The sequence below is a fragment of the Ruditapes philippinarum genome, unplaced genomic scaffold (genome assembly GCF_026571515.1).
Source record: "Ruditapes philippinarum isolate M1 unplaced genomic scaffold, ASM2657151v2 ctg227_1_1_1_1, whole genome shotgun sequence".
Lineage (NCBI taxonomy): Eukaryota > Metazoa > Mollusca > Bivalvia > Venerida > Veneridae > Ruditapes > Ruditapes philippinarum.
In genome coordinates this window covers 3,028-25,836 of record NW_026863206.1, presented here as the reverse complement: position 1 = coordinate 25,836, position 22,809 = coordinate 3,028, and the positions used below count along the sequence as shown (strand labels likewise).

Below are 22,809 nucleotides of genomic sequence, written 5' to 3'. Positions count from 1 at the left end.
GAAACCATCGCCGGCGTCATCATCATCATCATTATCGTCATCATCATCATCATAATCATCATCATCATCATCATCATCATCATCATCATCATCATCATCACTATCATCATCATCATCATCATTATTATCATCAATAACAACGCCATATAATCGTCAACATTATCATAATCATTAACAACAATATAATCATTATCATGATAATCATCATCATCATCATTATCATCCTCATTATGATCATTGTCATAATCATCATCATCGTCGTTATCATGATATTCACACCCATTATCATTGTCCTCATATTCATCATTATCATCATTCTTATCATCGTAAATAGAATTTACGAAAACATCATGTGTTATTCTATATATTCTATTAATTAAGCGTACTTTTCATATATACATATCCGTTAAATGGCTCATGAAATATGAGAAAACAATTTATTAGATTAATAAAAACTAGAAAATTTTAAAATTTGAAAATGCTATAAAAGAAAGATATGAAAAAGAATGATATGAAAAACACAATTAAATGTTGCATTTTCATAATCATATAGGGAAAGTTTTCCTTACCGAATTATTTACTCAAACTATAACAGTTTAATCGATCAGTTACACTTAGAGTAGGGGGACGCTAGACAGTCTTGTAGGTACATGTACTTGCTTAAACGTATACAAGTCTTGTTAACAAAAAAATTAAAACAAAAACACATGAAAGAATTGTGCGTATTGAACATAACACGTGAGATGTTCGCTCCTTGTTTAACACCTCATGTTGTTCATTAATCATAAACAAAAGATACATAACGGTGAATGTACATCACAATTTACAACGTTAAACGGCCTTCGTATCCTTTACGTCGGTTTACAGACGTTAATACGTAACGCTAACGCAAATTGCCAAAAACTTGCTCGTTCGAATACAAAACAATTAATCACATTTTGCAACCGGGCAAATTCTTAAACTATTTAGGTCGAATGTTAGCACAAGCGTTCTTTATTTTACATTAACCTGACATTGTGACAAGATTTCTTAAAATAAAGTCAGTTAAAGTGCTCTTTTTCGTTTTGAGGTTTTGGGGGGTATAGATTTGAATGGGTTTTATATAAGGGAACTGAACCACAATTAATAAGATAATAAACGAGATAGTTGGACGGAACTTTGATAAATGTGCATGAAAACACAATTTTGTAAACGGATAATAGATTAAACCAATCATCAAGGTTATTCAGATAGTTTTAATGAAAACAGAAAGGAAAGGATTTTAGAATTTATATATGCACTAATACAGTTAAAAAAGATTTACAGTGTTCTAGAGTTACTTCGGAAATTTGTTATTTATTTTAAGTGTGGTTGTTTATTTATTTTACATTTCATAAAACTATATTGTGTGACTTTTATTTTACACACAAATTTACCATAAGGATCTATAATCATGATTCACAATACATTTGGTAAAGTGATAATCTTATTAACTATTGCTGTTTTGTGGATATCTCGAACAGGTACGTGAAATCTTAGTTTTTCAAATTTGTTATATTCTAAACGAATTGTTACGTTCAAGCTTTGCTTAAGACTGCTAGAATTTGTGAGGTCCCAGCCATCTGCGAAAGTGGTAAACTGAATAATGTTTGTTATGGTTTAAAGTCACTCCGAAACGGTAATGGTCATATAACGACGTTCTAGTATTACTGTTGGTGGAAAATCATAGATGCCCCTCCGTGCATTATTTGAGATACAAGCGGACACCAGAGTAGAAGCACTGACGTTCCGTAAGCTAGCTGGATAGTTTCCTCACATGTAAGAATGCACATTATCTGGCCCTATTCGAGCCCACAGTAGTGAGGGGCAAATTATTTGATGACATCGACCCTTAAACTTTTGACCACAGACGCCGAATACTATGGGGATCATTCGTAGGTCAGCCAACGCATTATTTGTGCATCTGCAACAACGAGTGTATTAGTCATATGACGTGTGTCGGCAACTGTAAATGTAGCAACAATATTTCTCCTTACTTCATATCTCATTTTTGTTTAACTTTCGTACCTTCTCAAATAATCGAGGGGCGTCCGTGGCCGAGTGGTTAAGGTCGTTGACTTCAAATCACTTGCCCCTCACCGCTTTGGGTTCGAATGCCGACAGGGACTTTGGATTCTTTCATGTGAGGAAGCTATCCAGCTAGCTTACGGAACGTCGGTGGTTCTACTCAGGTGCCCGTTCGTGCCTGAAAGAATGCACGGAAGGGCACCTGAGGTCTTCCTCCACCAGTAAAGTTGTAAGGTCACTGTGTCGATGTGACGTTAAACCCAAAACAAACAAAACAAAAAATTTAGTGTTTTAGATTGAACATTTTTTGTTGAGCTGCAAGGTTTTTCTTGAAATACCGGCGTCTGAAATACGTTGTTTACAAAACAACGTTTGCCTCTGGCGTTTACAATTAAAATGTGTATGAACAAATTCATACCTTACTTGTTTTTCCCTCCAGGAACGCTGGTTAGGAAACTACCCGCCTATATGACTGAAATACTGTTGGGAAAAGGCGTAAAATGAAACAAACAAACAAACAAACAAAACTTGTTTTTCCATAGCCAAAAGTGTTAGACAAACATAAAAATACATAAAGCTGTTTGTCATTTATGCGAATGCGATACCGAAATACTTTTTTCATACAATAAAACTGTTCTATTTTTGTAATGAAGATTATTTTTGTTCGTTTTGCTTGTATAAGTGTCCTGATATATTAAATGAAAACACATTATTTGTTTCATCATTCCGCATACTTGAATCATAATCTGAGATAAGGATAGAGAGATAGATAGTTGATTCATATAAGACGTGTACAGAATGCACATGGTCAGAAAAAATATACATTCAAATATATATTAAACATCACGTAATCATCAAAGTTAACATTATTTAGTAGCAAAGTGTCATACAATGATACAAATACATCTTTGGACTGTATAAACAAAACATGGAGAATGAAAAAAAGTAATATTACTAACAAGATAACATTTGTATAATTATGCCTGAAGATTCGGTTGATTTAATTCCCTGCGTTTAAATGTTTGTGCTATAAAATTTACCAAATTTAACAAGACCTTTTTCTTTTTAGAACTTAATAAATCAACAAATTTGTACATGCTTGGATTTTTCACATAATATTTTGGTATGAATTTGTTTCTCAGGTCAGAATATTTTTTGTATGTGATTATAAAATGAAATTCATCTTCTATGTCATTACCGCAGAAATAATATAATCTTTCATTTCTTGGTTTTCGATAACGCCCATCTCTAAGAGATTCTAGAAATAAATTATGCGACGATAAGGTATTAACACGGTATCCCTTAGCTTCCTTTAAAATAATTTTTAAATCTCAATAACAAAGTAAAGTAATAATGTTTTAATATTCCATTGATTTCTTATAACTTCATGATTGTAGTATTATAAACTTTTATATTAGCCTGGCTTTTAAATATATCGGTTAATATCGTGCTAAGTACATGTAATAGCAATCGTTATACTTTCAGACGGTGTAATGATGGTTAAAGAAATTGAAAACATCATTCGAACAATCGGGTTATAGATACAATATTTTAAGAAAATTTGGTTCATTTTTACTACATTTTATTACTTTATCAAATTTCCTCTAGAATACTTTGTTGAGCTCGAAAATGTAAAAATATAAACTTGTGAAATGGAAACGATAAAACAAACTTAATAAGATGCCTTTAATCTTATTCAGGGCATAGGTTAGAAATAAAAAAAATGTACAGGCGGTGTGAAGGTGGGGATCACTGACATTTTTATTGTTAGAAGCATAACCTTCCTATTAATGACAAAATACAATTTACTAACATAAAAGTGCGTATTTGATTACGTAACAAACAAATAAATAAATAAACATCAAAGGAAAAAAAATCGACCACAAAATGACTGTTCTTCATTGGTTTATTTATATTATCATAGTTTTATGCGTTTCATATAAATTATGTTAACATTTTAACATTTCCTTTACTATCAAAAGTTATTGTTCCTTCGTATCCTATCGTGATAATCTAATTTGTTTTAACAGCTTTTTGACAGACTTTTACAACATTGAGCAATAAAAAAATGATCGAATGGCATGTTAAACATTTTGTTCGTCTCAGATTCAAGGATGTTGTTGGCTTTAACAAATTAGATGAAACGTTATCACTTTTTATGAAACAACTGTTTTTATTTAGCGAATACAGGTTTGCTTTTTAACATACATGGCCGCAATATTTGGTACATTTTTGCATTTTTGGTGATAACTTGTTTTTATCATCCTTTTTAGACAAACGCATGACTTATCCTTTAGGTTTACAAGTTCAGCCCATTGTTTTCTCGTTTAGGGCACATGCATTCTTTTACTTCGGGACCATACGCCACTTTTCATGACACTTTGTCACATTGAAGGTTCCATGTTAACCGTCGTAAGAACACATCTACAAATTTTATTAAATGTTGAATTCTGTTTACGCCGGTGCTAGGGGGCGTGGACGGTAACTTGAACATTCCGGTAATGTCCATGAACAGGCTCAAATCAAACCGAGCCTGCAAGATTTTCAGTGTTGTCGTGTTGGGCTTTCTTAAGGGATTCTGTGTTTATATAATATATCTGATCTGCGTATCAGTTACCCAGCTCTGATGCATTGTTTCGGTTTTCCTACATTGACGTCAATCCACGAAATGCGTTTTTTTTATCATTAAGAATGACATTTAACAAATACATTGAAACAATCAATGAACGCATAAGAGGTACTAGTAAAACCCAGGCTAATTTATCATTTTTACATGTACGTCAATTGATAAAATGCGGTCATAAAACAATAATAAGAAAGTGACACAGACCTAAGTGCGTCACACTGTGAAATTAAAAAAATCTGTATGGGGAGAATACAAAATGTCATGACATAATTATAAAATTGGGTGAGGAATTGATTCTTTGCTATATTGCATATTTGGTGTATTTGTATCCATATCAAACAACAATAAACTAGTGTGAAAATGAAAGCAAGAAAGACTAAATAAAGTCCATAGGGTAAAGACAAGCATATAGTAATGTTTCATGCTTTATGTTATCCCTGGCAAAATATTCGGATAGGGGTATTTTCTTTTTGCGTTGTTCCATCGTCTGTCCTAGCAACGAGATTAGAGATTAGGGTAGAATGACAAAAATACTCATTCTGCAACAATATAATTAAATGCACCTCAGGTTCAACAACAGATAAAAACCCCATAAAAACTCCAATACTAATAAACAAAAGAAATGATCCTAAGTCTATTTGTTTGTAGAGCGTATGTTTTTCCGTCCAATTTCGGTTGGTGGCAATAAAATGTACGGGCAATCATGCACATTCAAAATACACAGAACCAAGCGCAATATTATGTTTGACATTTTCAAATACCAAACATGCATTTTAAAGTAAAGCTGCAAATCTCAATTCTTAAAATGCGCGATATTTAATTTAACAAAAAAACGCAAACATTCAAACCAAGGAAGAAAAAAAACAATTTTCACGAGCATTGCCCAATTTTATTCAGAAATAATCAAACTCTTGGTTTAATTTAGTGTGAAGTTATAAGCTTATTAAAACACTCTTGAAACTGTTCCTAGAACCAGTCAGTACAATGTAATGAGTGTAAAGTTCCTCGCTCACGAAAACAACGACTTGTCCCTGACGGGGTTTGAACCCACGAGGATAGCAATCCTTAGATTACTAGTCAGACTCGTTAATAGCTCGGCCATGCCGACACGCTAAGCTAGGCGGTAGGTTTGAAAATATTTGAGAAGACTTCATTTATAGAAGTTATTTACCCACACGTTTTTGTATGAAAACTTTTATTTCAAAGATATACTATGATCATTCTTGAGTAAAATATTTTTATCAAACAAATTTATAGAAATCTATGAAATTCTTACTGAATATTTATAATTTGAATAAAGAAATGAATAAACTATGTATTGGAAGCTGTGTTTCCTATATTAGGTGAAGTAAAGTTAGTCTTTTCTTAAAAAATGCCAGTTTTTTAATGACACTATATATTAATATTGTGACTACCTATAGTGTGTAGAGTTCTAAAAATAACATATCTACTTTGTGTAAAGTCAAAACATGTTTATTTTATATCTACAAAGAGATTGTGAAGAAATTTTCAATAGTTTCTAATATCAAATTAGACCATAGTATATCTTTCTGGCAATGCTGCCTTTTAACATTTCTAATTGTTCTGTAATCATATGCTGAAGCGTTCAGTTACTATGTTATTATTTGTTGGGAGAATTTGATTTTAAACAGGTGAACAAATCTTAATTTGTTGTTATGTCTACCTTTACCGTTTGTTTGTTTTTTTCTTTCAGCTGATGCAAAGAAACCATGCCTTCCAGCAAAAAATATGATAAGTTGCCTGATAGACAGATGTAAACTAGGAATGAAATGTCCCGGTGACCCAACTGCTACATGCAAGTAAGTAACAATACGTCTTTTATGTAATGGAAAGCTTTAGAATATTCACCGTTTTCCGAGTCTCTGGACTGGTCTTCTTGTGCAGCAGGTCATAAAAACACGACTTTCATCGATTTTATGGATCATTTGCCAACACCAAAAGTGTACAGATTTAACAATAATGTGACAAACATGAGACCGTTTGGTCTTCTATTCATCCTGTTGTCACGCTTTAGATCTTTTTATATCTTTTCTCTGTCGTTTAAAGATAGTTTGCGCCTGCGCTATTCGTGTCTGTGTGGTTATTTACAATAATATGTTCATTCACCTGAGTAAATTTTCATTTAACTTTTCATTCATATGCAAGTTAATGTTCTAAAGACTACAGTTCGTCCGACTTTGGTTACATAAGTGCGTTTATGTGCTCAGTGTGCAGTGGTTAATCAATGCTAAGTGTGATTATTTTATCAACCACTTTGGAAACAATTAATGAAAAACTATCTATTTTACAAAGTTTATCAACCTCCACTATCTATTTCGCAAAGTTTAACAGCCTCCGGTGGAAATCGACTGAATATGTTTTGTCCTGTTTTCCTTTACTTATTTCCTTCCTATATATAAACACTGTTTTATTAACATCACATTATTGGTGGTCTGTTCAAGGTTATATATTTTTGTGATGATGTTTGGTACAGTGTGTTAAACATCCAGTTGAGGTTGATAAACTTTGTAAAAATAAAGAAAATAATTAATAATTGTATCAATAACTACTCCGATATATATTGGGAATGTCTTTTTTAGTGCTAAATAGCATCATCAATTTATCAATAACAAAGTATCTCATATAATTTTGTTATCGATTATGAAATGTAATGTCCAATTGTTTAACAGAAAAGGGTACAAAGTGTTTACACACTCACTGGCTTTAGAGACATCTAGCATTACCAAATGCATTGCCCAATAGTTCTGCGGCAATGTGAACAATGTTCGTTTACAATCACCGGCTTTAAGGACATGCAGCATTGTCAAATGCATTGCCCAACTGTTCAGTTACAAATTTAAGTGAACAAAGTTCTATTACACTCACTGGCTTTAGGGTTATCTGGCATGACCTAATGCATTGCCAAATTGTTCAGTAAGAATTAAAACGAATAAAGTGTTGTACACTCACAGGCTTAAGGGTCATCTAGCATTTTTCGAAAGGTATTTTATCACGTTTCTTGTGCTATATTTCATATTGTCTCGACGTTTTCATATCTTGATATTATAGCATTATCATTCTGACGTAGACAAATGTACACATATATAGGATATTGACACAAATTCTGTGTCCTTTGCAGGTAAAACTGTTAAGTCACCGGTCAATACAGTTCATATCAAAGGCTAAACTGCCCTATAAAACAAAGACAGTTGCCCAATTTAGTCATTACCGGTATTAACTGTTTAATGATTTATAGTGGTGTTGAATAAGACAGAGTTCATATCGGAACATTTCAAGAAAACGCTAGGTTGAAAAGATGATGAAAGATCATTTTTCAAACAAAAGCTTGCATACATTAAATGATAGATTGTCCCATATTTCAAAAAGAAATTGGTCACAAGGAGATTAAGAACATTGGAATCATTACAAGAACATTTCAAGAAGATGCAAAGTTAAGAAGTTGAAGCAAGGTGAGCCCGACTATCATCTCGGTCATTTTTAAGGAAAAATCTTGCATATATTATACATGTATGTATATACAAATGTATAAAAAACAGTAATGATCGGAGACCTACGGATCAAGTCAATTGATAAAGTGATAAGTCCGGGTTGAATAAATACCACTTCTATTAATGATATATCGTTTGCTGACTAATATAACAGATGTTAGAATTATCACTATTAGATTTTTTTTTATTATTTAAAAACATTTATTTAAAGCCGTGATCCTATTTCTTCTTTGTAACAGACTAATTGTGTGTGTTTTCTTATTGTCTTAAACATGTGTTCTCCTTTTTGCTTTTCTTATCTATATATAAACAATGTTTTATTTACATCACTTTATGGGTGGTCTATTTGGGGGTTTATGTATTTTTGTGGTGATATTTGGTATGGTATATGTCTTTGACTCATCTGTTTATTGATGCACAAGAAGTTAATCAAACAGTTTTATGTCTTGGTTTACCACTGGTTATCATACGATTGATTACAGACCTTTCATACATTTTGTATACATTTCACCGCACAAGTTAGTTAAACTTTTGATTTTAAGTTTATGAAAAGTCTTTCTCTTATTTTCGTTAATTATTTTTTTTTACCTTTTCTAGAAGCATGGCGAAAAATTCGAGTCTTCAATTTTGCTTTTTGTGTTTTATTGATTTTTTTTCTTTTTTCGAGAAAACTAAAAGAAAAATTATAACTATCGGAACGTCTTGTACCAACTGTATAAGCAAGTATAAAATGTATTCAAATCTGGAAACAAAGTGATCCCTCGGAAACATTAATCAAAACAAGATTACAAGAGAATTGCAGACTCGGTTTGTTTGAGTCTATACATGAGGGATAATGAATACGTACAACATCCCTCACGCCCTCTAGCACCGAGAACATGCAAATACAAGTTATGTAAAGTTATTGCGAAAATACTTAATTAATGATGTATGCTGAACTAAGAATGTTAATGACAAGATATTATGTTTGGAAAATATCATTGATACATACAGTTTGATTCTAACAACAAGATGTGAAATATATTAGCTAGAAATAAAAACAAAATGCACGCATGAGCATGGGGGAAATCTAACACTCTCAATATATTGCTTATTATACAAAAATGATTGAAAATAGAAGATGAATATTATTGCAATGTTAGTTAAATTCACAATCCCGCTGATTCGCCTATTGCCCCCTTAACACTTTGTGTCCAGTTTATATTCAGAGTATTTCCGATGGTCCTATTTGACTTGATATATTTGACGGGGATGTGGTGTAGGAAGGTGGAGGGGTGGGGACATTTCTTCTCTTTGATCATAGTGCACCTTCTGCCGTGAATTGCATTATGGAGAGGAAAGACACTTTAGCTAATGTTGCCTATTTTGCCGTTTGCTGAAGCCGTACATCATATTTATACTATCCAATAATTAGGTTGTTACTCTTAGTAATGACATTTGTGATAACTAATTGACTGAAAATAGTCGACCCGACATTTATGCACTAGCATCTGGATATGATTTATAACTGCAACAAATTAAGGTCAAACATGTCTTGACCGTTTTGTGACTGTCTACAAAGACAAAGAACAACTTATCACTTAATGCGATAGTTTTTATTATGATTTAAACAATGCATAAATAAACTAATTAAAATCAAATTAAATTCTTGACAATTTTGTCAAAGTAAAAAATATACTATCCTTCATTTATATCAAAACAGCTTTTGCGTTTGATAATTATCTAGTACATGATCATGCCTGGTATTGCAACAGCCTTGACAAGAGTTTTGAAGCAAGCGTATAAATCTTCGGCTTGATTTCATGAAATATATTCATTAACTTTTCCAACATCTCTCCTTGCTGTAGCTAAATTTTTTTCTTCAATACTTAAATCATGGGAATCAAAATCTTTAGGGATCATCTTACATATTAACTGTTAAGAAAAAAGGCAATAAAAATCATATTATTTCATTGACAAAGGGACTGTATTCGCCCAAGTGATCATTAACACATAGGCTGCTTTGTTTGATTTGATATTCAAACTTTGGAAACAGGAATTTAATGACAGTGATAAGAGAAATATTTAAAAACACATTTATAAAAATATCGTTAGAGAGAGTAACAGGTGCCCCTAATATATACACTAACACGGGTATCCATTTATGACTTGACACCTGAAGGTATGGAGTCATTTGTTGTTAATGGCAAATGTCCCAGTACCACGTGACTGTAAATCCTGGATTAGAGGAGATACTTTGAGACGGGGAAAACAAAATTGAAAGATAAAATTGTAGACTCGGTTTGTCTGATTGTTTGTTCATGAGCAATAATTTAAGGTGCATCATCCCTCATAACTCTTTTCCACCGGAAAATATTTAAAAATGGTATAGAAAATGTTTACATGACGTAGAGCCATAAACTTCATGGATAAGATAATATACTATACTCGCAAGCACATACCTTGTAAGTCGTCTTACATGGATATATAAAAAATGTTGCAGACCCGCTTTCTTTAAATATATCCGTGAGCGACAGCTATTATTGTTTGATATGCTCCTTACCGAATGCTTGCTTAATCCGGATTCAAAATTAGATATAACCGTAAAAATAATAACATCAAAATTTTCAACATTTTTTTCTTTCACTTTGTTTTCTTTGCTTTCATATTAGTTTTAAGTTATATTTAAAGGTTAATTAACATGTGGATACACTTTACCATGATGAATAACATTCTGAGTAGATAAAACAAAATGAATTGTATGCATTTTAAACATTAGACACTTTACGCAGACGATGATAAATATCTTTAGACAACTTGCCTTTTGACAAATGGCAGAGCATATATAGAACAAACATTTATATTGTCGAGTGTATTAATGAAAGTGCATTATTATATAGATCAAATATTTACATTGTAAATAGTATAATCTTAATAAAAAAACCCAAATGATATGATTGTCACATGCAATGTTTTAAAAGTGTTAAGAAGAGTTAATTGTAAGCTTCTTAAATTGGCAATAAAAATTAAAGATGTATTTTTGACGTCATGTCTTGATTAAAGATAGCATTTTTTACATTGCCTAAAATGCAATGTAAAGGATAGTACTAGTATTTTATACTAAAAATAGAACATATTTATATTTTGGCCAGTAAAATATTGGAGGACTTTACTACAGATGATTATTGATTGAATTTTCTTGTCCGACTTGTTCACTTATTGCAATACAATCACTTTAGCCTGTGATTGTATACCGCTTAGGTCGGTGCTAGGGGACCTGAGAGATAATGCACTTTCTATTATTTCGCAAGAACAGACTGAATAAAACCGAATCTACTAATCTAATTTAACCAAGATTCATTTTCAAACTCTCATACCATCTATACGTTGATAAACATTGTTTATTAAAGTTCAAAATCACATTTTACTACGTTTGTGTTTAACTGTTGAATTCTGCTTAAGCCGGTGCTAGGGAGATGTGTGGATGGTAACACTGTCTACTAACAGGATCATTTATACCGAGACTGCAACATCTTCCATTCTTGTTCTGTGCATTTCCGTTTTTCTCCATTTGGTCGCAAAGAGAATATATGAACTGCTCTTATTATGCACGCAATTTTAATGATTCTCTTAAATTCACGATATGTAAATTGTGTCTTATGCAAATTGGAAAATAGTTGTATTGTTTTTATATTGTTCATTCTATATGATTACTTGTTTCAGAATGGTTCAAACAAAGTGTGATGGTTGTAAAGCTATGTGGTTTTCGAAATCTGGCGAAAAAGCGAGCTGCGGTCTCAGGAAAAACCTAAAATGTACTTAAAATATTTGCATTTTGTCGAGTTGTTATCAAAGTAATTATAGGTAATTGTATTAAATGGCTGATAAAGGAGAAAAGCTTTAAAATGTTTTATGAAACATCAAATGTTAGATTCAACTGAAATACATTGTACTCATATTTCACCGCCATTAATTTGAATGTGCTAAGTATAACCTACAGAAGAAAGCGTTTGTGATTTTTTTTTTAATTCTTCTTGTCTAAACTGACAGCCAGTTCTATAAAACGTGAGAAATAATACTGTTTGTTATTCTTGTTATAAACTTTATTTAATATATGTAAGACGTTTTCCTTCGTTTACCGTGTCTTTAAAGTAGATTCCTTTGCATAAAATTATAATGAGAAGATGAACTTAATTAATTAAACCGCTGTTTATATTTATACATTGTATTTACAGTGTGCCCAGGAGGGGAACCTATTGTAAAATGCAGCTTGGACTTGTGCAAATGGCCTTGCACACATCCGGATTTCAGAGGGGCAGAATGCAGGTATTCAACTGCTGTATAAATACTAATGGTTCATGATACATATGTCTAATGCCATCCATATTCCATTGCTGATTCAATTTGTTAGGACAGTTGTAATGATGGCAGATCTTTTTCAGGAAAGGTCTGGTACTATTTAATTTTCGGTCACAAAAAACCAACTATCTCCCGGAAACTTTAATAAGATACAGTTAGATGTTTGAGACACAAATTTCTGTTGCTGCCAAAGGGATTTGGAAACATTTTTGGAAATAATAATTTGTGTCTTTCTTTAAAGAGGTTATTGCGAACTTCTGAAGTTCCTTCATGATATATTAAGATATAGATAATTTACTTACTGTAATGATTGGAAGCTACGCAAGAAGTTAAATTCAAAAGTGTAGAAACGCCTATTGTTAACAAAAGTCAATTAGATTATAACATTGCATTTGCACTTTGTTCATAAAGCTAAACAAATTGAGATAATGTCAAAGGAAATTCAATCGATGAGATATACTGTACCTTTGACATTCTTATAGAGCAGATATTTTTTATTTCGATATTTATGACAGGGGCTGTGGGACACGGCATCACAAAAATGTTGCCATTAACTTTACATGTTTCGGTTGTTTTGAAATGATGATATTATATTTTTCAGAAAGACAGTTTGTGGAGAGTGTGGATCGGAGTATTTTGTAAAAGGAAAATGGGTCAAATGTCCTATTGAACAACCAACAAAGAAAGGTATAATTTGTTATCGTTATCATTTTTTTATTATTATTTTCATCATCATTATTGTAATTTTATTATTATTATTATTATTATTATTATTATTATCATCTGTGATTGCATTTGAATAAATTGTTAAATCAAGCAACTAAATCAATCAAAGCTTAGTTCTGGAAGATCCCTTAGTGTAACTAACCCAAAGGTGGCATCAAACTAGCGGGTGCAAACAAGTATAAACAACACCAAATAAAAGAAAACAAAAAAGATGAACATTTCAGGCCCGATTTGATTGATACATCATTGAAGGAAAGTATATGTCCCTATGTCATGCACCGAGGAAACATACAGAAAAAATGTATAAACTCCGAAAAACGTGGCAATTGTTTACAGCTGCCCAACGTCACTGATATAAATTATGTTGTTGCCAGTAACAACGGATTTTAGATAGGATGATCCCAACAACAACACTATTAGAATAACTTCTCTTCAGGAAAGATGATAACGTATGCGACAAAACTTTAGTCTCCTTCTTAAAATATGCTTAAACTTTAATTTTTCTGCTAGATTTGAGATTTAACCTCTACATAGTAAATTTAATGGAATTGTTTATACAACAATTTCTTTGTATAAAAGCTATTGAATAAGATTGACTATATTTACCATAATGATACAGACGGTTAAGTTGAATTATAAAAGCATACAATAAATCTAGTTTGTTAATTCAGATCTAAAATTAACATGTATATTTATACCACAACTAATAATTCGTATTCATGCGTAAGATATGTGCACGTTGGTGTGTAATCAACAAATCTCGGACATTACTTTTATAACGTTGTCCTACGAAACTAGGGTTTTAAATTCGTCCGCGGGTTTCTGCAAATGCACATAAAAAGATGCCTTAACCCTCTATCATAATGAATTCAGATAACGTCATTAAGTAAGATAAATTCCCTGTACAATCGTTTGTTAGCCTATAAAACAATGAATGATTATTTTTATATCTCATCTATCAGATTTCAATGGCGTCTGAATTTTGTAGGTTTTAGTTTTTTGGTTGGAAATAAAATAACAGTATTGTTTATCCATAAAAATGAATGACTAAAGCATTATTTTATTGATATTTGATTTTTTTTTTGTAATGGATACGATGGTAGGCATGGGAAAGTTACTGATTTTGAACGGTGTTGCTGATATGTCCATATTTTATATGTAATTGCTAACCGGTCTTAAAGATGTATCTAAAGGCATTCTGTTTTTATGATGATAAAAGTTAATTTCTTTAAGCTCGCATTATTTTTTTTGGAAAAAGTGTATAGATATGTTATACAGTTCTGGTTAGTTGTGCCTTAAATTTACCTACAATGTGCCTATTATAAATCGTGTCGTACCTGTTAGGACATATAAGGCACCGCTTTTTTTTCCGAATTCGTGTGCCCTGTCCTGTTTGGTGTCCTGCTTGGCTCCTTGCCTGTGGTACCATGTTGGTGTATTCGTTCACTGAATGCCGCCCTTCCTTGTTGATCTTGTTTTTAATATTTTGAAATTCATAAGGATCATGATAATTTTCATAGTAAGGTTTAAATAAAGTATATAACAATTATCATACAGTTACTATAATTCCAGAAACAAAAGTAAACGGGCACATAGGCGCTGGCATATGCAACAAGGTGGCATGTTCTATAGCTGTGTGTGTAGGTCAAAGATGTTCGAAGGTACCAAGAGCTGTTTGCAGGTATATTCTTAAGATTTACCATCATTTTGATTATCTCCCTTAGAAGCTCTTTTAGTAAATAAGTTCCATGACTAACTTCGATACTCAATTGGTATTTAGGTTTCTTCTTACATATTTTTTTTATGATACGGTATATTCTAAGACATTGCATCACTGTAAAAGGTAAAAGAAAAAAAATCACATAATTTGAATAACTGTATACTACCTCTTTACATCAGACGGACACTAAATATAAGTTTCTATGTTATGTTCTGGTTATATGTTTGGGGTAATTTAATCAGAAAAAAAGATACTTTCAAATGTTTAATAATGCTTAAGCCAAAACTAGTATTTTTGCATAATAAAAATATAAACATAGTTTTTGAAAAAAATGAGAAAAATATCTACCCAGCGAGTAATAATATATGGGTTGTTTCATTGGCCATTGCGTTTCCGCTGTTGTTTTTTACTTCAATGTTTCTTTACTTCAATGATTTGTTCTCAACATTAATATATTATGTACATGAGCATTTCTTTCTCTTAAAACAGACCAAATGATTGTAACACGTGCACACCCGAATGGTTTCTGGATAATAGACCAGTTAATTGTGAAACAGGAGGTAGGTATCTGGCAAACTTCAAGGTTATTCATCCTTTTTTCTGAAATCTGACTCAAATCCGAGAATGCTCATTGGTCAATATACTTTCTATTATTGTTTATGACCAATCAAATACCTTAGATCTAAGTTATAAACAGTATTTTTAACCTTGGTACTCATATTCATAACGATACTTTTACTTTACCGTATAAGAATTCATGACGGGCATTATTCGTATTGCAATACAAATACCGTTTTTCTGTCAAAATATTATATTTTTATATAATGTATTTTATATATAGATTTGAACAATTATTTTGTCATGTATTACAGTTACAGAGAAAACTGTTGAATAATCAGTACTCTTTGATATTCGCCGTATAAGTGCAATTACAGATGATCTTTTATATTTCATATTTGAAACACATTCTATTTATTAATAATATAATACTGAATTCTGCTAAAGCCGGCGCTATTGGGCCTGTGCGATAACTTGCCGTTCAGTAAAACTGAAACTACATCGTTATACTATTTCAGAAGTAAGGCAATCTTTAATGGCATAATTTTCACAATTTTGTACAAGACAAACAAATAAACATTTTAAAACTCTCTTTTTCAGAACTGATAGCTAGAAAGCCATTGGTGAGCACGCCAATAAAGCCGTGGCAAAAGCCGTGTGAAAAGGGTATTCCCCTGACTAAATGTGATATGAAAGTTTGCGAGAGTAAAGTATGCAGAAATTTCCCAAATGCACAATGCAGGTAACATAAAATGTTAATGACTGTGTTTATTTCAGACTAAGATTGATTACTCACGTTGTATTTGTTTTGATGAATGAATCAATTTTGTATAACTCATTGGTCGCCAATGTGTAGCCATTTACAAAGTCAATGTTATCAATGCAAGTTTAAAACTAGTCATAAAATGTATGATGATGGTGTAAATAAATAAATGAAAATAAATATAACTATGCACCTGGGACTAACTGCTGATGGATGTAAAAACAAGTCTTCATCGAAGACTTATATAAGCTCATCTTCTAGTAATTTCAAAGTTTCCTGATGTTCAACATTAATTCTTAATAATCATTGATAGGTCATAAGTTTTGAATTAGTTGATGGCAGTAAAATACTTAATAAAGTAATAAAGAAAGTAGATGCAGTCAAAAAGGAATCCCTTAAGGACGCCGAAAACGGCATAATTGTAAATGTAGAAGACTCTATTTATTTTAATCTTTCCATGAACTGTACTAGTTAATTGCAAACATTCGTCATTGGCCCTTAGCACAGCCTTAAACAGTTACATTTAAATGAAAAATATTTCAGTAATAAAATCCCATAAATTAAACATGGACACACCGTAAAATCACATGCAGACGTCCTGATCTTATCTGATCTTATCAATGAAGTAAAACAAGAAGCTAGACAAGTTTGTGATGGTGAAATTTATGAAAAAAAAAGAATATTTCTTGACAGGTTGTAGTTTACAGAATGTTTAGTAAGAATATTATTTTAAAGATATAACACATTTTGTGAGTAAATGGTAGACAACAATATATTTAACGCACAATACGTATTAACAGATAAAGGGAGATAAATACACTTGACTGATCTTTACGTTATTTTCTATTTATAGACCGGACGGATGTGGCGGATGTCGGGACACGTGGTACATTGGCGATAAACTTATAGATTGTTATAGTGATGGTGAGGGCTTTAGTGACTTTTAATAACAAAACTGTCAAGTTTTGCTTTCCTCGTTTAATAAAATGAAGATAAATGCAAATTGAATATAAAGTTACTGCAGTGCATAAACACGATTGTATAAAAACAAACGAATTATTCATATAATTCAATCATTTATTTGTTTTCTTTGAATTCCTTATTAGTTACAAATTATTTATCATTTTATTGATTAGCCTGTCCGTTGCTCTGCCTTATGCCTTGTCCTGTTTTTGTTTTTGTTTGGGGTCCGCCTGGGCTCCTTGCCACTGGTTCTTGTTGCTGGGTCGCGTTGGGGTTTGAGCACATTGAACGGCGCCTTTCCTTGCTGATCTTGTTTATCATATCATATATTAAATGTATTGTTTTAGTGCTTACTTGGTAAATTTGGTAAACAATATCAATTTGTTTAAGTGCTTTCAATCCTAAGCATAATGTTGTCTGCTGAAAACGTCGTTAACGTTTCTTTGTTGATTGTTAACTAATTGTCTTGAAAATGAATACATAATGAGTGACTATTAAACAAATTGGTACCTGGCAACACGATAAGGTATTCGGCATCAGGTCTTGGCACAGGTAAGTGTGATAGCTCTGAGCAAGGCTAAAGTTTTCAGAAAAACTCACGTGGTTTTATTTTTTCTGATAGGCATGTAACTCTGGATTGAAATTCTACATTTGCATTTATACTTTATTATGAAGTTAATCTATGCATCTATGTTTGTTCATAATTAAACAATCAATTAATAAATCTAATTTAATAATGGAATGTCTTTCACATATTTCAGAATGTCCACCAAAGGTACCTATTGTGAAATGTGTTGATGACCCATGTAAATATTTTGGCCACTACTGTCCAGCTGCAGAATGCAGGTATGTGTTTTTAAAATAAAAGATCAGCATTGCGTGTACAATAATATAAATATACATTCTTAATATCTTAAATTGACGTCGCCTTTCAATTTTGACGTAATCATTTATCATTTCCTGGGATATTTAAAGACACATTAACTCTGTATTCAAAATAGAACAACATGTATTATAGTAAGTTAGGTATATTAAAATGTGTATATAAGTGTATCCCCGTTTGCTCATACTTAAATGAACAAAATTGAAAAAGTTGAAAACAGCTTATCTGAAAAAGTTTAATTGAGTATGGTCATGAACTGTAGTGAACTCAATCTTATGCGTAGGCCTTTTAGCACCGTCTTACGTAGATCAGTAGATCAATACATTTAAACATGAAATGGTATTTATTTAGCGATAATTAGGCCACTTTCATATGAAACTTTTGGGCTATTCCATAAAATGCATCGTATGTTTCCCCAAAGTTTCTCCAACGAAACCAATAGGCATGCAATTTAAACCAGTTACATATTTCAAGGAATACAAACGATGGGAAACTTGCCTTGACCTTTAAAGTATAGTTAGCGGCAACTTGGTAAACGGACATAAGAAAAAAGACGTCAAAGTGAAAGTAAAACACCCACATAACTTAACCAAAACGTATGAAAAAAGGTATTATGAAAATTGCCGAAAATGGCGAGGTCGGTTATGTTTTAACACAATATTTACAGAATTAGGATTAGACATCTTTTAATTCAAAAATTTACTCGAAATAGGGCTCTATCATGTACATGTAAAATTTTGTATTTTCAGGGCATCTCAATGCGGTAAATGTGAAGCAAAATTCTTTTCAAACGGTCAAGAAATAGATTGCGCCATGCCACCAAAAGGTATGTAAAACTTGATATGATAAAGAATAATTGTATGCTAGATATTTCTACTTAAGTTAAACAAATAGTTCCTATGATCTAAATGATATAAAAGAAAATATTTAAAGTATGTTAAAGAATGTTGTCTATGTAAATGACAATGATTTTGTCCAGTATTATTTCAATAACAAGAGTACAAATTATGTATGACGTACAAAGGAAACATTATACTTGTTTAATATGTTTAGGAAATTGTAAATCATTTTGCAAAAGGAAACATGCATTGTGAACATAACAACACAATTGAGTGAATCGAGTGCATGTTATATAGCAAGAAATTAAAATACTATTATTTTCATTTCTCAAAACATTTTATTTTTGATGTCCTGCTGCAGCTTCTTAAAAATGATCTGTAATGCCGAATCATATTTTTTCTTTTATATGCCTTTTAATGAATCATGCATTTTGAATGATTAAATAGCATGCTGAATGACATTCGGAATATCACTTTGTTTACAATTTTCTACCATACTGATGGTGTCCGTAGCCGAGCTATTAAGGTTTATAATTTCAAACCACTGTCCACTCAATACTGAGGCTTCGCATCCCGACTCTACCCAGGTGCCCGTTTACATCTGAAATAATGTACGGAAGAGCACCTGAGGTCTCTCATTACCGCTTTAGCTGAAATGTCACCATATGATGATATGATCATTTAAGTGTTGGTTCGAGTTAAAACTTCTTTATTGACAAATATTTTAAAATTCAGTCATGTTTATTTCCAATTTTACATGTGAGCAACTAATATACTGTAATAAACAATGTTATTCCTCGGAAGCAGTAATTTAAACAAATTTACATGATGAATAAGGAATAAGTGCAACATCGCTTACGTCCCCTAGCACTGGCTTGATCGATAATTAATTCTCAAAGTCAGTTATTTAAAAAAAAATTAAACACATATTTGTCCTCAACAAATAATAATCTTTTTCTGAAGAAACAATGTGCCTTGAATGTAAATCAAAAACTGCGATATCAATATATACAAAATCGTTACAAGTAGTTATTAAATACATGTTAAAGACAGCTAAAGAATAAAGTTATACGTTATATACATGTATAATATCAAAATGGAGCATTTTGGTTATGAAATGCCAATAGAATGAGTACAAGGATAATTCCTCAAGAGTATTACACGCACTCATGACTTTGTTCATGTAAACACTATAACTACTAATCTAGTATATATTTTATATATATTATCCTGTCAAGATAAAAAAATGTACATAGATTATTCACTTAATCCATTGAAAAATAGCTTAAAACACTACCAAACATGGTGGTGTCTCCTTTAGCAAATATTTCATACTCCTAGTTTATTATCTTTTTTTTGCAGAATGTCCAATGGGTGTACAGCCTCTCCAATGCCCATACTACACGTGTCCAGCCAACATTTGCCCGTCTAACAAAAGACTGATGTGCCGGTAAGTGTTTCAAATTAACATTATCTACTTTAGTTTGATTATGTAAGAGGTTAAAAGCTTATTGACACACTCTCAAAACCGTTCTTGGAAACAAACGGTATTAAGATATAAGTGCCAACAATGGCTAATCTCTTACAAAGGTTTTACTCACGTAATTCTAAGATTACAAGTTCGACGATTAAGTTCTCGGCCATTTTGTTTAATTGTTCATTATTCTAACGATAAATATTTATATTAGTTCAGATGTGAAATACTACGATATGCATTTGTCCAATGAAATATTGTTCGTAAGGATGCATTCGTTGTAATGGATGAGGTTGACAGACTGATGAAGAACGCTATCGCTCCTATGTTTCTGTCACTTTAAAACAGTGGATATATCTCTGGCTAACTTACAAATGTTTAGTTGTCACAATCTTCAATCATTTTAATATATTATGTTATTTTACTGATCTGTATTAAAGAAATCTTCCATGAAAACATTTTGTGAATAATTTTTGTGTCATTGTGCCTTGTCACACCATGACGCTTTCTCCTTCAGAATCGATCCTTGTGGAAGAACGTGTAAATATGACTTCATCGACATTTACAACGGAGAACCAATGTTGTGTCGTGTATTCGATGGTGATGGTCGACATCAAGATAATGCAGGACAAGTAACAGATCAGAACGTCGGTGATGGCGGAAACAGCGTGAATCCGCCTTCTCTCGGGGACATTGTTGGCAGCCCTGACCGATTAGGCTTAGGATTACCACAGTCTATTGATAGTATGTCAGGACAAAAGCAAGACAATTTTGTTGGCGATCTTAAACCATCAGGCGTTACATTTAACACAGATGCTAGTACAGGCAAATCAGATGGCAGTTTTCAGGTCAAACCTCTTTTTATCAATCCTGGACCTCCTATAACAGATCCTGATTTACTTACACTGTTACGATCGTACCCACATGAGATGGCAAATATTCCTACGGCCATGATCCAGATTGCATTGAAGAAAGACAAAGGCATGCCGATAACATCTGAAGCCTTTATTCAAGAGAGCTCACCAGTTACGAGCCAAGTAATTGATAACGGTAATGTCATAGCACTAAAACCAAAGCCGCAACATCCACAAAAGAATATGAATACTAAACCAAAAGATGATAAAACGGTAAAAACATCCCAAAATGTCAGAGATAATGTTTTTAGTGATCAATTATTTGAGCTGCCATCACATAATTCAGTATTATATCCTGAATTATCGAATCTTGCAACAGAATCATCAAAAGGACCAAAGAAAAACGATAGGTCCAATAACAAAGGTATCTTACCGTCAATAAACTCAGCACAAAAAGATAACAATAAGAATAATCCATTCAAGCATCCAGGAAAAACTGTTAAAAAGGTGAAACCTATTAAGGAAAAACCGGCAGAGAAGACTTCAAAGAAGCAAGGAATAAAAGTTTCTCAACCAAAGAGTCCAATTGAGGGAATACCAATCAGCATAGGGATGTTTACGATGTGGGCAATGAGCTAATTTGTCAATAAATACGATGATTTGATAGACTCACTAAACAAACGATGTGAACAAATCTGAAATTTATATTAAATTTCCTTCACTGATGGTACGTGCAAAGTGTCATTGACAAAAAAACGTACATTCTTGACACAAATATAAAATTATACCAAAGTATCAAACAATCTCATTAAACCTGGTATTGTGCTTTCTCCAGTTTCGATCAAATTCTGTGACGTTTGAAAGCGATTTCATATAGGTTTGTATTAAATATGCACGGACATTGACTTTGAAATCCTGTAAACAAAACGACTCGAATGTTTAGTTTTAAACACCTTGTTACTAAAAATTGCCTGATCATGTCCTATCGGTTGTTTTCATTCATTGACAAACATACTGGACAAATTGCTTGCATCTAAATAAATAAAAAACAATTTGTTTTGTGTAAATGCATTTGTTCTTCGTACTTTGGTTAAAGTCAAACATTTTCAGTTTGTTATATAGCCTTGCCATTCTAGAGCACCACGAGCTTTATCGACTTGTTAAAATGGCAGTAAAATGAAAGAGAGAAAGATTAGTTTCCTTAAGGGTAATCTTTAAAACAAAGCAAAATGGAGACCTAAAAACACGCCCCAAAAAACAAAAAAAGGACATGTTTTAGGCTCGTTTGATTTATCCTGTTCAACGACGAAGCTGCCGTTGACCGAAGCAGTACCCATATAAAACTATTTTTGACTTTAGGGGAAAGCCCGAGTAGTAAGTTATATGCAATTATGGTTTACTTTTCCTCACAATACGTCAAAATCATTACCAAGTTAAGATGATAAAAAGATTCTACGATATTATTATTAATTTAATAGTGAAATATCTCCCCTGGCAATGATTGGAACGA

General features: G+C 32.1%; 1 protein-coding gene across 1 annotated transcript; it reads left to right on the top strand.

Annotated features, from left to right (window-relative positions):
* The first annotated feature begins 813 nt into the window (after positions 1-813).
* LOC132721468 (uncharacterized) lies at positions 814-22,366 on the top strand. Its single transcript, XM_060705773.1, has 13 exons — positions 814-1,502; positions 6,387-6,492; positions 11,884-11,975; positions 12,396-12,486; positions 13,121-13,206; positions 14,818-14,926; positions 15,455-15,525; positions 16,124-16,265; positions 17,140-17,210; positions 18,011-18,095; positions 18,882-18,958; positions 20,334-20,421; positions 20,963-22,366. Exons 1-13 carry the CDS (start codon positions 1,433-1,435, stop codon positions 21,936-21,938), a joined length of 2,064 nt encoding a protein of 687 aa, XP_060561756.1. The 5' UTR covers positions 814-1,432; the 3' UTR covers positions 21,939-22,366.
* The last annotated feature ends 443 nt before the right edge of the window (positions 22,367-22,809 follow it).

Excerpts from the sequence above, each read along its gene's own strand:
- LOC132721468 (XM_060705773.1), top strand. The coding sequence starts at position 1,433 with ATGATTCACAATACATTTGGTAAAGTGATAATCTTATTAACTATTGCT. Across the intron at positions 16,266-17,139 it reads TTCCCAAATGCACAATGCAG|ACCGGACGGATGTGGCGGAT; the intron begins GTAACATAAAAT and ends TTCTATTTATAG. Across the intron at positions 17,211-18,010 it reads TATAGATTGTTATAGTGATG|AATGTCCACCAAAGGTACCT; the intron begins GTGAGGGCTTTA and ends CACATATTTCAG.